We start from the raw sequence: 16,749 nt of genomic DNA on the forward strand, positions 1-16,749 counted from the left end.
GAAAAAACCCAAGAAAATAAAAGTAATGAGGGTCAACGGTCTTTAAAAGCATAGTCCGTTGTAAAAATATCACCTTATAAGTAACTTAGAAAGTGGATTTTTTTTGTCCTAGAGTGAGTTTTGAGACACACCTGAATGAATGACTTAAGTATTAGCATAACAACAGTGAAGCAAGTGCAGGTTTCCCATGTCTAGTCATACAGTTGTAGGAGTTTTTAAAATACCCTAGCAAACTTCAGACTTCCTGTATGATTGAATTCATATCTCAGGACACTTCTAATTGGTCATTTCTTAAAGTATCTGCACATTTAAAGTCTCCTTGAGCTGCATGACACAATGTTTGTAAAAACAGCAGTTATCAAGTTTGATCTAAAGAGAATAGTTCAATACCATTATGGTCTGGAAATTGAATACACAATTTAAGAGACTACAGGAAGGAGTAACTTCTCTAGCCAAGAGATTCTGCTGTTTGTAAATGCTTGGGGTTTTTCCCCTTAAGGAACTCACCATGATAATCCCCTTGGCTTGGTGGATTGGACATGATAATCTTCATGCAGCTGTATGGGGTATAATCAGTCCTCTTTCCTTCTTTCCCATAGTTGTGGCGAATGCTGTAAGCATATCCTTTGTCAAACTGAATAAAAACAGAAGAATAAATTCTTATATATTGGGTCAGGAATTCATATTCAGAATTACATCTCTTCAGTCTCTCTTTGCCTCAAAAAAGAACTATGACAATACATAAAAGGAACAACTCTGCTTTTGCTCAATTCAAAATTATAGCATTAAACTCAAATTCTCCATCTAAATATAGACAATACCTATAAGAATTTAAGTTTTCTTCTCAAAAACCATTTAAAATTAATTTTTTACTCTAACGCCAGTATTTTACTGATAGAAGACAGTGTAATATACTGAGAAAAATCATTCAAACATACCACTGCTAACACTACTACTGCAAGGATATTCTCATTTCTACTGATAAAAGTAGGTCCCTATTTGGCCTGAGGATGTCCAAAGAGTACTTCAGAATATTCATATAGCTATGAAATCTCTTGACTGGCCTAAAGATGACAAAAACAAAATAGAAACATAAATGTATTTTTTTCATGTAAAACACTCCAATGATTTTGAAAATATAGTTACTTAAAACTCTATAACATAATATGCAAATATACATAAAAAGGTGTATAAAAATATACACAAATTTTGAGAATAAAATCCTAAATTGCACCTGACTCAAAGAGTAAAAAAGAAACTTTTCCATCAAGATGCTGCTCATAATCAAGTCAATACAAGAAGACTAAAATTCAGCACTCATCCCTAGTAAGGCTTAAGACATCCAAAGTTCTGAACAAATATTGACTAATTAATCTATACTGTGCATTTGACAAAGTGACCTTACTCTACTTCAAAAGACTTTTTAAAAAGCAGGAAGGGGAAGAAAAGAGAGAAAATAGCATTTTGTTTTCCAGCATAGCCAGAGGCAGGATCAAGCAGGTGGGAATACTCCTTCCTATCTAGTGAACCTTTTTGCTCAGGAGATAAAAGAACTGGATGGTTTAATAGCAAATGAACACCACTTTTTCCAGCAACAAAGTCGGGCTCACCAACTCATCATTAGAAAGAATTCCCTGGGTGTGTGCTCGCACTTGGAAGGGCCAGGGAACAGCTCCCCACCCCTTCACCAGACACCAGCAGGGGCTGGCCAAGTCCTGCTGCTGCTCCTGTTGGAGCTGCAAATGCTCTGGTTACTTCTGTAAAACAGCAAAGACCAAATACAAAGATGTCTGCATTTTGATTTCCAATCTCTGCATGAACCTGTTGAAGTGAAGATGGAATCTGTGATCCTGTAGCCACCTGTTCTTCTACCCAGAAGCTCTGGAATATTTCCTCCTTTACAAAAGATGAATTAAAGCACATTTCATCTTCTTAAAAAAGGATATTTGAGCAAGCAATTAAGTTAGACTAAATTTTTTTTCCCAAGGGTAAAGCTTGGGAAATGAATGCTTCAGGATGTACTGCTTAGTTTCCTAGAAAATTAACACCCCTGTTTAACAGCTCTGTATACTAAAATCTTGAGCTGTACTTTTCACATCACTTGCCTTAATGCCCACAGAAATTACTTTTAGTACCTAACTCATTACTTTATGCTGAGAAGCAGCTCTTGCTGTAAATAGAAACAACAGCTACATAATAACACAACACAGCCTTGGGACAGGTTGGATATTTTCTTGCTGCTTTATTGTAATCCAGTTTGGTTCTCTCTTTTTGCAGTGGCAGATGGCAGGGAACAACACAGCTATGTGGTGCAAGTTGGCACATATGCAGTTGCACACATCACTGAGAGCTCTCTCATCCCTGTGATTCAGCTTTTCTTATCACTGATCAAGGAAGCAGGATTTTAGCAGGACCATCTGACAGGCTGTGTGGTCATTCTCAGAGGGAAGAAGCCATGAGTTGGGGCATTTCATTACAGAAAACTATCCTGCAGAACAGCCTTCTTGTACACTGGGGAGTGAACTCCATGGTCAGCCTCATTCTTTCCTAATACCATTACTCTAGAATGTGCATGAAGAAAAAAAAAAAAACCACAAGGAGCAACCTGTTTTGCTAGAAAAAGCACCGAGGCAAAATTAGACATGTTTGAAATCTGCAAAAACAAGAAGGCAGAGGGATCTGCTCCTTCCTATTTATTCTAAGGCTCCAAATTGAAGTGGTTCAGTTAAAGTTCCTTGAACAAAACAAATTATAGACAGCTCATATCATGCACGTAGATGCTTGCAGGATCATTCTAATTGCTTTGTTTTAAACTATTTTAGAGAAACAGCTTAAAAACCCGCAAAACTACTATTGCCATCCATTCTAACTGCAATCTATTAAAAGAGCATTATGGTAATAACCTGTAAAAGGTCAGACTCAAATTAAGTGATTTGAAAAATCACCAAATATTTTTGTAAGAACTTTTGAGGATCTTATTGAACCCTGATATGAGCTTTCTCAGCAGTAATGATGCTGCAAGAGCAAGTGCATTTCCCTTGTACTCTGTGTGACAGTTTCCACAAAACAAAAAAATATTCACAGAAAAGCTGGGTATGTCCTACACATTCCACCACAGTTGTGCTAAATATCGACAGAAATTGCCAAAGTTACTATGAAACAGTAATACTGAAGAAACATCATTACACTATTGAGATGACCTACTGCTGGTCACACTTGAAAGCAAGGATTCTCTCCAACTTTCTTAACTGTATGGCCCACATCAGGACTATCTCACTTACTCTGCCTCTACTTAGCTCTCTGAGCTTTCTAAAATCTGCAACACATTTATAATTTATGTGTGAGGTGAACAGGCCATGGCTTTGGCAAGGGAGAAAGATATCAAAAAATGTATCTTGTTTAAGCAATGAACTGATTCACACTGAGGCCAAGAAGCTGAAGCAAAGGCAGCCCCACCAAAAATTGTGACTTGGATCTTGGAATGTGCAAGTCTAGGCATTAGCAGCAGGGTGATTTTTTGTTTAAAAAAAACCTGCAAGTCAGCTTCCTAAACTTTAACTTGATCACTAAAGGTATAGTTTTTTAGGGACCTCTCTTTCCTTTAGGCATGGCATGGCTGCAGGATGCAGGTGATGTCACTTCAGAGCAGACAAGTGGGTGGGTATTGCTGAGGTTTTATGCACCAGTGTCTGCTGTAATGAACTGACATGTCCATTGTATGGTACTGAATGTGCTAATGGTGATACTGGGTATCCTGGTGACACTGAGGCTTTCTTAGACAACTTCTCCCCATGAGTAACAAAACTCTGGGTAATGGTAAGTGGGACAAAACCAGGAGTCCAAAGCCAGAACCAAAGAGGCTTAGGAGACAGTTCACTTGGTATAGATAAGTGTACCATAGCAAGGAACTTATCTTTTGCTTTTATGTGGTACATTCACATGAGTATCTGGGTAATGCAGATTAATTTGTCTAATAAATGTTAGTTAAGACACACGTACTAGATAGCCTTCACTAGAAGATATAAAGTTATAAATTATAGTAGAAATAAAAAGGGATAATATAGATACAGACATCTAAAAGCTATAAATTTGCAACTGGTATAGCCTTATACCAGATTCCCACATTTGAGACAGGAAGTTCCAGATAGGAAAAGCTTTTTTCAACAAGTTCTGATCACATAAATACACACAGAATCTTTAGATATGGAATGAGGATGGACCTCAAAAGGACCATTTGGCAGGTGTATGCTCTTCCTTGAAGGAAAGTTTTCAACAGACAGAGCAGGAAAGCAGGGGTCATGTCTGCCCCATAATTATCAGTTTGATATAACAGAATACACTTTCAAAGCTACAAGAAATGACATTCCCCAGCCACTCCAGTCACTGAACAATGGGCATCATGTAGCACTGACAGTGACCTTCCTTATATCACTTGCCATATTTGCAGATTAGTATCTGTAAATATAACTAGGTGTCTCATTAAATTTGTTATCAAATCTCATATACAGCATGCATATTAGGATGGAAAATAATTTGCTGAAAGGTCTTGCAAGCCCTGTATGCTCAGGTTCACACTTGCACAAAACTTTCATGTTTCAGTTAAAACTACATTTATACATTCCTGTAAGATTTAATGCACCTATTCCTTACAGTACTGGGAAATTTATTTATTTAAAGTCTATTAACTAAGCAAAATGGTGCACTAACTTTTTCTAGCTTCTTGACTGACCACCTGATTAGTTCCAAGTCTGCAAAATTCAAGGAAGTAATGGCTTAACATCTTTTTTTTTAAACAGTCACTGGGTAATTTCCTGTCAAAAATTGTTGAGCCTCTGTAGATAACAGCTTCAGATTCATAAATTTATCACACACAGTCATATATCAGCTGAAATAATTGGTTTTCTTTTTCATTCATTTCCCAGGCAGTCATTCAAATCATTACTGTTGACAATGCTTAGTTGGCATATCTTTATCCAAGCAACTTTTTTTAAGCTCATTCTTAAAATAACCTCAACTTAAGATTATCTTTTCGCAAGCACAGTTGTATTTAGGAGCACAAATAAATGATTCTCTATCTGCCAACAACATAAATTTGTCCTCAATTACCACCCTGTAGCCCAATTTCTACCTCAAAGGTACAGATCAGAGACATCACCTAAAACTGAGCTGGAAAACGATTACATTGTGTAGCAGTCAGCACAGACCAATCCACAGCAGTATAAAAAACCTTTACCCCACCAGTTCCAGGATTATCAAACTACATGAGGCAAGAACCACTTAGCACTGGAGATGGTTTTATCTACTGTAAGAAATCAGAAATTTTTTATATCAGTCAAACACCTTGTATACTAACTACCCATATGAGCACAAAGTGTGGGGCTGATGAACTAACTAAAATCTGATACCACAGGATTTTAATTTCAGCAGTCTAAGCTTGCCTTCATATAATTTAGCTAAATACACAATTTATGTACACAATTTTTTCACACATTTACATGCACCAAGACTTTGAAAAGGAAAAGTAAAACATAAACCACAGCAGGCTGTCTTCCGCCTCAGGACACTGCATCAAATTATGAGCACAGCACATCTTAAAGCCTTCTCTATAACAATTTAATTTTTCTTAGGCACATGCTTGGTCACCTACAAAAGAGTTTATTAGCTACTTCAAAACACTGCAATATTTCTTTCTGTATCTAAATTATTCTGATGGTTTCAGTTGGGATAAAGTAATTTTCTTTCCAGTAGCTGGTACAGTGCTATGTTCTGGATTTAGTATGAGAATGATGCTGTTAACACAGTGATGTTTTGGTTGTTTATAGTTAGTGCTTACTCTGAGACAAGGACTCCTCAGTTTGCCATGCTCTGCCAGTGAGGAGGTGCACAAGACCTGAAGTTAGCTAAGGGATGTTCCAGCCCACAGAAATCATGCTCAGTACATGAACTGCTCTAAGCTGTGTGGTGCTGCTGGTCACTGCTTAGGGACTGGGGGGGCATTGCTCAGCACATGGTGAGCACATTTACTGTGCATCACTTGTGGTTTGTTGGGGGGGTGGGGACAGAGGGAGGGGTTCCTCTCTCTATTTTTATTAACTAAGAAAGTTCAACAGAAGTAGAATAGCAACTAACTGCATCTGCAGAAACAAGATTCCACTCCGAACATCTAAATCCAGACATCTCTCATTATCATCAATAGTGGTCAATGCAATCAGAGGAGTCTGGGGAGCAATTCCATTTGCTCTGGAGGCTCATTAAATAAATCATTCTCTAGACACTATTGACTGTATAGGCTAGATTTCAATTGGTCATAATGGCAGTTTATAATCCAAGTGTAAAGAGAATGTATACTTAGGAGAAAAGAAATTTAGTATGGCTGTATAAAACTGAGAGAAATCCATACTTACATGTATACCACAGCACTATATGTGTGTTACAGATTTACAGAGAAGAGTGATGAAGACTGGCCAGGGACCCAAAGTCCAAAAACTTATTTCCTACTGCTAGTTCAAGCCCCATCAATTCCCTAAACAAGAATGCTCTCATATGATGTTCTACAATTTTATTTGAATTTTACCCTAATCCTCAGACTTTCACACATGGCAGCATCACTCAAAGAGATTCAGTGACTGAAAAACTGAAAATCATCCCTTCAACCAAAGCGACACAGTTATCAAAATTTGATACAACTGTGACAAAAAGCCCTGGCTTTTACTGAGACATGGTTAAACCTTTTGGATCAGTGACAGAACAAAAGGATATTAAGTCCCAATCACATATTTCAAGATGTCAGCAAATCCTCAATATAAGTGCAAATTTTAAAAAATTGATTTATTTTCTAGATTAATTGATGATTGGGAAAAAAAAAATCAAATAATTCTTAAAATAAAATTACAAAGTGACTGAGTAATGAATAAATTTCCTCAGGCTTGTAAGTATGCTCCTTATGTCTACTCTAGAAACATATATACTTAGCTTTTTTGAGGCAGTCATAAAAGAATGGCAAAAGCAAGGAAATGAAACACAAAACAGTACATGGATAGTTGATGTTTATTAACCCTCTTGAACACAGAGTAAACCAGATATTGGTGCTCTCCTAACAGCACAGTTTGGCTCAAGATCACTGGCATTCTCTCTCTAAGAACTCTGCTGTAAAACCAGATTTTTTTATTCATTAACAAGACAATAAAAGACAAAATCACATTTTAAGATAATGATCAAACAGAAGTGCAGAAAACCAGGTATCAGCCCTTGTTGTCATAATAAAGAGAACTGCTTACATACAAAGAGCATTTGATATTTTATCTTATGCAAAGTGCACTATAATCAAGACATATTTCAACTCTAGACCGCAATTACAACAAGAGCCTTTCTGCTCTCAACAAAAGAAAGCTTGTTTCAAAAATACACAAGACTATTTTCCTATCCTTTTAGTTTTTTTCTGACTAAAAGATTACTTGACTGCAGAGAAAACAGGAACAGAAGAATAAAGAAGTTCCACTACCAGACTGCCCTGAACTGTTTCAGAAGAAGTAATACACATCTCATTTTCAGTGCCTGCTGTAAACTTCTAAAAACAGGGAAATAATTGTGGTAACAAAGTACAAGAAGAAGCCCAACTATTGTAATTGATTTTTTTTAAAAAAGTTTGTTAGAATTCACTATTATTGCCCCAGTTCTCTTGATCCAAATTCAAATCCATTAAGTACATTAAAAAAAAACCTAAATAAATTGGAATTTAAACAGCAACATTTGCCATAAATACCACGTTTCCACTCCTACATGTATAGCAAGTGACCAAAAGAAAAACAGGGAAACAGAAAACAAATGAACAAAAAACAAAAAACAAAACAAAACAAAAAAAAAACCAAAAAAAAACCAAAAAAAAAAAACCCAAAAAAAAACAAACAAAAAACAAAAACAAAAAAACTCCACAAAAAACCCCATATTTAAGGACATTTTGTTTTTCTTCTTTGTAAGTGAACTTAAGAGGGAATGCAAGGAGATGTAAAAGCCTACCCTATAGAATTGAGTTTCACAAGTAAAAAGCATTGTACATTTCATACAAAATTAGAATCCAACCTTCTTTCAAGAAGTAGTAACACTTTGTAGCAACACTAGTAGCAACAATAATGTTTAAATACTTGAGCCCTATCATCATTTCCCTTTCCTCAATCTTAATATATTAAATTTCTAAAACATAAATGGCACACACAACAAATAATGTATGAAGAGCTGTTCTGTCTTTATTCATGAGATCCAAGAGATTTCAAAGACATGAGACAGAACGTTAAATCAATTCTGAAAGCAGAAGTACATTTTTATTTACATTGTGCCTATTGTGATATATCAGCAGAGTGCACATTTGATACAATATGCTGCTTTTCTGGATGATTGAATATGAAACACAGCCATGATTTATTGGCTGAGTATAGACTGAATATGACAGCTATATGATGTTACAACAATTACATGGACATTATCAAAAAAAGTATTCAGAATCCTGGGTTTTGTTTTTGTAAACAGTTTATACAATTCCAGGATATCTGAATTTTTGATAAAATTATTTTAAAGCATTGTTTCAACTAAGAGTATCAAGATTTAAAAAAATTCTATCAAAACTTTTCTGTTCAAAAAGCACAGGAACAAAACTGGAAGACACCTGCTGTGTCATTCAGCTTGTCCTGGTAGGTAGATGTGGATGAAAAGATTTGCATCTCAAAAAACACTAACCCCTGTCTAGAACTTGGGGTAAATAGCCAAAGAGCTTAAATACATTACCAGTGGTGTGTGCAGCAATGTGCAGCAGGCATTTTTCAGGAGATGGTTACAGCTGTATGGTTCAGAAGGTATTCAAAAGAGTCTGCTAAAAGCTCTATATTTAGTGACACTCAGATACTTCACTATCCCTAAACTTAGAAATTTATCAGCCACATAGGCAAATCCATCTATTACTTTTCTTAAAATGTCATGGAATGACTTTCTTGCTGCTGCTGCTGCAAAGGCCAATAAAACAGAAACCTCTTCTGACAAGTACAGTCCATCTACACTGAATATGAAGTGCAAGGACTGACAAGTGATTCTAAACTACAAAAGGAATCTTAGAAAATTAAAGGTCTGGCTTCACCATTCATTTTTATACATGCAGTTCTAACAAGACACTACATCAAGCAATATCTACAGCAATGTGTGTTGCTGAGAATAAAATAAGTCATAAGAGAGCAGATTCTGATCTAAATTAGTTTTAGTACAGGAAAGATAATTATTGCTTTCACTCTCTTCACTGCCAGAACCTTATCACCAACCAGCTCATGCATTAGATTATTAAATGCAGATTTCTGTGTCTAATATGTAACAACAAAAAGTGATCCTCTTTCTTTTTATGGTAGCTAGCACAGTTAAACATCACTAAAACTATGCCAGCACTGTTAATGCCCTGGAAGAGAGATTATAGCTAGAGCTCTTCTCTACCCCTAAGACATGCCACAGGCTAAAAGACTTCCCAAAATCTTCCCTTTTAACATAATTTAGAAGATCATTTTTAACAGGTTAAAAAAATACTGAACAAATTAAAGCACTTTAAAGTGCATAATCATAGCCAAATGTCAGCATAACTTTGGCATTACAACAAAGACTGCAGAATTTCAGTTTCAACTAGAATAATTGGGAAAATTGAAAAGGGGACTGAGTTTGATGTGAAAGAGTACACATTTTTAGTATCATTTACTACTGTGTTTCCTCAAATATTTATGTGCACACTATAGCCTTCATGTATATTATAGTCTAATACTCTTCAATGTTTTCTAGCACCTCATCTTCAGTTGGGATTCATTGGAATAACACCAACGAAACAAAAATATGGTGAAAAATAATGGGTCTATACCAGATCCATTTCATTTAAGAAATACTGCTTTAAGACTTTTAATCTGTTATGCAAAATCTAGTGGTTTTTAATTAGAAGTTTCTGTAACAAAAATACTCTCTTAAGAAAAACAGTTACAAAATGAAACAGATTTTTGTCAATATTCCTAAACTTCGATAGCTGTAAGACACTGATATGCTGGTTTTTGGCTTAAAAAAGGAAACTTTCAGAGGAAAATACACAGAGATATGATTGAGTTTAATCTGCATCTACATTAGCTACAGGGCATAATTAAAACATAATTATGTCCCAAAGACATTACTTCCTTAGCATCCTTAACTTCACTGATAAACCTGTAAGCACCCTGGATTTAAAAGGTCAGGCAACGCTGTCTAAAATAAATTCTTACAAGCAAAAGGTAAAAAAGGGTTTGCTTTGTTTTTATTCCTTCTAGTGCTCAGAACTTCCAGTGTGTCAGTCAAAATACAAATTATATGCAAACTGAAAGAAAACAGTATCAAGTGGAGCTACAGATTATTCCCCTGCCAAAAGGAACTGGTGCAGCATCTACCCTTGAAGGGGTGTGCATGTGTATTTATGTATTTATCTTCACATAAAGTTGTAAGTTAACAGTACCTTTACAGTGTTGATTACATATATAGCATATGGGCAGAAATGGTGAAAAAAAAATTACTTTCATCTTACTTTCCTGAAATAAGTGGAACATGTACTCTTATATTCACATCTAATTTTTCATCATCTGACTTATGTGTCAACTGAAATTGTGCTGTGCTCTGTTTACTTGTCTAATTTGGAACCAAAAGTAAAACAAACTATAAGAGAAAGCCACAGAACAAATCTGTATTATTTTGTTTAGTAAAGAGGTTAGAGCAGCAATACCTACAAACATATTTGTGTGAGAACTGTGAACAATGTAGATGTTACTGGTAAATCTCTTTGCAGCAAAGTCATAGTTTTTTATCCATCAGGAAAGCAGAAATGGTTATCAACTGCTTTGTAAAACTTGTACTATTAATCACATCAGGCAGCAACATCCCCAAATGCAACACGGCATGTTATTTTAATGACAGCAATTCCATACCATTATTTATATCTAAGTGCTAATAAAAATCATTATCTGATGCAAACAACTTTAAACAATTTTGATTTGATCTCATGATGCTTAATGAAACAGGAAAAAAACAGCTATCTCTAGCTCTGATTAGATGAGCTAATTTTCTGCAGTCTTTCCAGAATCACTGTGTGATTCTGTGACACACAAGACTAAACACAAGTAACACTGACAACCCTATCAGGGACTTCCCTCTAGCCACAGTTATATCTTTACAGGCATTGCTAATCATCTCTACTTCTGATGCTGCAAGGAAGGAATCTTGTCCCAGTTCCTACCTATGATCTAGCAGAATTTAACAGGACTCTGCAAGAACTTACTGAAGTATGATCACAAAAAACATAGAATCATTTATGTTAGAAAAGACCTTCAAGATTGAGTCCAGCCATAAATTTAACACTGCCAAATCCAACACTAAGCCATGCCCCTAGGCACTCTCCTTCTTGGAATACAATCAAATGCAACCCCGTGAGCCTGCGTTCTCAGTCCTCTCACTTCCAGAATCCATTACAGATCTCCTTCCTACTGCTCTAGTCAATAGACACACACAACAAATTGACAAAACCAAACCATGCAGACCAGTGTGTCAATAATCCACCAACAGGACTCCAATGAGCTTTCAAAATTCTGAAGCACTCCACAAGAAAGGGGAACAGGATGCTAGCAAACATAAGCAAATGTGCCCAGGACACACAGGACATGAAGGAAACACAGGACAAATTCCCACCTATAAAACACAACTGTAGATAATAATATATGACAGCACAAATCTTATGCAGACATAACATACATACTGTGATAGCTATAAAGCCAAAAATAACCCAATTTTAATGGCAATTGAAGCTTATTTTCATTCAGCTAAAGAAGGATATTATGTTTTTATGATTTGATGAGTCTAAACTCAGTGGCCAGAGGTTTTTCAAGAAAATCCTACTTGTCAGGCTCAGCTCCAGCCATTCATGTGGAGCCAAATGGTGAAGAGCAATAGCTGCCCACAACGAAAGTCCTCAGGATTTTCAGCTATTTTAGTCTTACTCCTCACTGCTAATTAGGAAATTACCATAGCCAAAGGAAAATAAAACAAAATCTTTCCAAATCCAACCAACAAGAATACTACTAATTCAGCTTGATTTAAATGTAACACCAGAAACCCATGTATTTATAACTTGAAGTCATGCTTTTAATTCTCATGCCAGGTTGTATAAATTTTTACGATAAAACAAATTCACTCAAAACATCTCTTCTGCACATTGCTTATTAAAATACAAAAGGGACTCCAGCCTGTTCTCTTCAGCCAGGATCAAGGCAGCTCATCAAACTCAGCAGCCATCTGTCTTCATGTGAATATCACCTACAAAAACAGTTTTGTCCTATTTGAACAACACACCTCTTCTCCTCCAGGCTGCAATTTGTATGCAAAAAAAACCCACTCAGGAATTATATGAAAGGAGTAGATCTCCTGATGTTTGACTCACTGATATTAAGCTGATTTCTGGAATCAACATGAATCATTTTTTTAACTTGGTGTTCAGTGTATCACTGTCTCAGAGGCTGTTCATTTCCTAACAACCATCTCAAAATATAACTCAATATCTTGGCCGAGTCACTTTGCAGTTATGCATAAATATTCTGATTTCATAGACTTGGCTTTCTTTTCTTTACCTAGCCCTTTTCTTTACCCTTTGGGGTTAAAATTCAAACTAAATATTAATTTTTAGCTCAAGCCTACATGCCTAGTATGCAGGCCTTGGATGATCTACTTACTGTCTTGAGACCCCTAACAACTGCACATTACTGTACTTTTCTTTGAACTTGCATTGAAAGAAAAGATTTAATGTAAATTAAACAGTATGGTTGGGAATAAAAATGAGTCATGCAAATGAAAAATGCATTTTCACGTTTCTTCTGACAACTAAATCACTTAAAGTCTGTTATTAAAGAAATTTCAAGAGCTAACTTTGTAGAATACAAAACACATTTTGAAACATACTGTTTGAAACATACAGTTATACTACATAAGTATTGCCATTCAACATATAATAATGTTATGAATGGAATGCAATTGTGCCAAAAACCACTCAAAATCTTTAAAATTCACTTGTTCTATTTCACTACAGCTAGAGTATGAAATAGTAAATTCCAAATTTACAAAGACAAATCCAGAAGTGGTTCTACTGCAGCTAATTTTTACAGTCATTGGTGGAAGGAAAAAAACTTTGTGATTTTATGGTAAGTTTAACACAAACCCACAATTTAAAAAATAATATGAATATCTAGGCCCCCGATAACCAATGACAGCAACAACAACATTCTTTACTATACTAATGCTTTGTTACCATGACATAGTCCTTCACTGCAGAATTCAGGAAATAAGATATTACTGCCAATACATGCTGCACTTTTATTACAATTTTGTTTTGTATGTCCTAGAAGAGAAAACAAAACCTTCTTCAAGTTCTATTTCAGTCTTTATACATCTCAGGAGTATTCAAGCCTGGCCACCTATTTACATTACAGTATTACTGATGTACAATTTTTTCAAAATGAGATTTTAATCCATATAGATGCATTTCAACTTTACCTTTATCTCTTAAAAGTTAAATATTGTGGCTTGCTGTCCAAAATGTCATTCTAGCGTGCAGATTTGTACAGTTTAAATAATTAAAGAATAAAAATAGCAGATAACATTCAATTAGAGAATTATAATTAAAAATATGAGATAATAAAGATCATTTTCTGATTTATGAATCAAAACTTTCCAAAAATAGTAGCCAGCAATACCCAATATAAAGGAGGCAAGTAAGAAAAAAAAAACTCTAAGAGCAAAACAACCCAGAAATCTCTAAGAAATGAGAGATGAAGATATCAAACCCAAACGTAACCCACTGACTGATAGAGAAAACATTCCTGAGGATTTGAGCAGGTGGAGGTTGTTTTAAAGAACCCCCATATCATCCAAGCATTATAAATTGCACTGGGGATAGTTGTATGTGCTTAAAAGCACCGACCTGAAGATTGCCCAGTGCCTACTTCTACTTTCATTTAAATATAAAGGGCTTTTTAAATAATTGTATAGACTTAGAACACATTAGAGCATAAACACTTCTAATTTACCTCTATAGATTGTATTTGTTTATTCCATACTATCTTGTCTCCCTCTAGCGGCTGACTCTCACAAACACGGGCTTCCACCTGGCTTCAGCCCTTCTGCACAATCACAGGGTAATTCAGGCTGGACAGGACCTCACGAGGTCCCTAGTCCATGCTTCCCCTCAAGGAATTTCTGGTTGGCCTTGGTAGAAACATTCATCACCAGCTCTTTGCAATCAAGGTAAAAGCTCACTCCTGAATCCAGACTCAAGAAGCTCCTAAGATCATTTGTAAAAGAAATCAAAGAGCCAGGAAAATAAAGTCACTGGAACTATCATTTGGGATGTATTGTCATCCCAAAGTTTCACTGTTTTTTAGCAAAGTAGGAGACATATTTCTTTGCATATTGATGCAGTATATGGCTGTCACATTATCTGTCCTCAGCTTCATACATGACCACCATGTGTGGAAGAAACATGTAGAATATATCAATGATATCAACTCAAGTTCAAAAGCTTCATTGTGAAGGGTTTGCTTCTTTACCAATAACAGACCCTGAGCAAGGCTGAATTTGAGTGAACTTTCCTCTTCCTTCTTCCAGAAAAACATCTGTCACGAGGACCTTCAATGGCAAGAAGGGATGAAGAGGCTTACCTCAGACAACTAGAAAACAACCTGCTCCTTGCCATTTGCAATCAACTGCAATGGAAAACAACATAATAGAAACAACATAATAACTTACTGCAATAGAAACTACAGTAAGTTAATCTGGAGGACTGAGTCAGGATGAATAAGAGGCTTTGCCAGCCTGAGTGCCACCACATCTCTAAAGAGTCCTACAATACAGGGGCTAAAGAGCCATAAGAAGTCACAGAAGACAAGAAAGCTGTTCTGTCACAAGGATAATTTTGTAAATATAGTAATACTTCAGTTTTGGAGATTTATTGAATAAATAAACCCCCACGCTCTTGCACAATTTTAATATGTGCTTCAGTAGCTTCTGCAACAATAATTAAAACTAGTGCAATATCAAACTGCAGCACCAAAGGAATTACTTTTCAACACAGAAGTGTATAACCAGCAACTGTTACTTCTGCACAAAGAGGTAAAAAATCAGAGTACTAGAAGAGGGCATTTTGTACCACCCTACACCAATAACTGCCAAGAAAAAAGAACATGTATCACAAGTATATGTAGCAATGGGAAGCAAAAAGTGAGGAGCTGCCTTAAAGCCTTCCATCTGTACAAAAATCTCAGATCCAGGCTATTAACTAAAGAAGTAACTGAATAACACCTTGAAGAAACTAATTCTGCATTCCTTCTTTCCTTTGTTTGAAATACTGCATCATCTTTCAACTCCTCCTTTTCACATTCACAGGTTAATCATACAAAAATATCAGAAAACAGTAACAAACTCCACTACAATGATATCTGTTAGAGGACTTTATTTTCAACTATAAAAGCATTTTTACATCTGCAATCTAATTATTTGATTTGTCTTGTCATCTTACTATCTTTGTGTATTTTTAAATCACACTGGAGTTACATCCCCCCACCATTTTTTGGTGGTCTTTTTTTGGACAAGTTGGGAGTTACTTTTTAAGCAAGAATAGTGAAAGAATCTATGAGAATCAATATTTTTAGAGTAAGATTTCAATTTATAGAAAAAAAAAACAGCCTTAAAATAACACTGAAGTTATGAAGCCAACTGGCACAACCATTCATTCAGAAGTAATGCATCTACTCCTATCTGGCAGTTAATCCTTTCATCTGAAAAACAACAATTTACCATTTAGGCACTCTTAACCTAGCAATTTGCAGAGTAATTTTAATTGCAGTGCCTAAATTAGAAAAATGTTTTATTTTGCATTCTGCATTTATCCCTGTTGTGAACATGCCAATACATGACCATTCCCTCTCCCACTCCATCAACAGAGCATCTCTACCTTCTTTCTTTGCAGATGTTACTTGATTTTTTCCCCACTGACTACATGATTTCACACTTCATTCATACTTCATGGATTCCTCTCTAAAGGTAAAATATCATTTCTTAAAAGCTTTTCTACAGTGTTTTTATCAATGAGGCCTGAGGTATGCCTCAATCAGTTATTCAGAGCACACATGGAGTTCTTTTTGGTGCAAATTGTCCATATGTCTATGGCTCAGCCTGGAGACCATGCTTAGCCAGTTTGCTGCTAATGTGTTCATGGTAACTTCCTTCCTGCTGAAGACTGAAGGTGTGTGCCAAGAATTCCTAGGATGGAAAATTGCCATAGATGTTGCAGCTATTAAAGACAAAAATGAACAAACAATTTTGAAATCAGAACCATTTCCAGCAAATTGAACACTCCCTCTCTGCAATATAAAAGAGTCAGTAGGTAATACAACATTAACCTTAATCTTTACAAAGTATCATGCATATATCTTCACAATGCTCCAGTAAAATGAAACAGTGTAATTAATTATCTCCACTCTACAGGACAGGAACAATGGCACTAATTCCAGAAAATAAAAATGTCAAAAGAAGAAAATAGCAATAAGAATTGCATTAATCTTCCTTTTTTCAGGATATTAAACATTGTATGGACCCTACTGTGAAAAATCACAGGCCACCAACCTCAGTTAGAGACATGAAAAATTAGTTTTCTCTTTTATTCAAGATTGAAGC

General features: G+C 35.7%; 1 protein-coding gene across 1 annotated transcript in view; it reads right to left on the reverse strand.

The window, feature by feature from the left end:
• Positions 1 to 16,749, reverse strand: part of PRIM2 (DNA primase subunit 2) — an 88,427-nt gene that overhangs the window by 10,192 nt on the left and 61,486 nt on the right. Inside the window, exon 10 of the mRNA XM_066545919.1 lies at positions 508 to 634. Within this exon, the coding sequence (XP_066402016.1) occupies positions 508 to 634 (127 nt within the window). The remainder of the gene's footprint in view (positions 1 to 507; positions 635 to 16,749) is intronic.

This window comes from Molothrus aeneus, chromosome 3 (assembly GCF_037042795.1).
Source record: "Molothrus aeneus isolate 106 chromosome 3, BPBGC_Maene_1.0, whole genome shotgun sequence".
Taxonomy (NCBI): Eukaryota; Metazoa; Chordata; class Aves; order Passeriformes; family Icteridae; genus Molothrus; species Molothrus aeneus.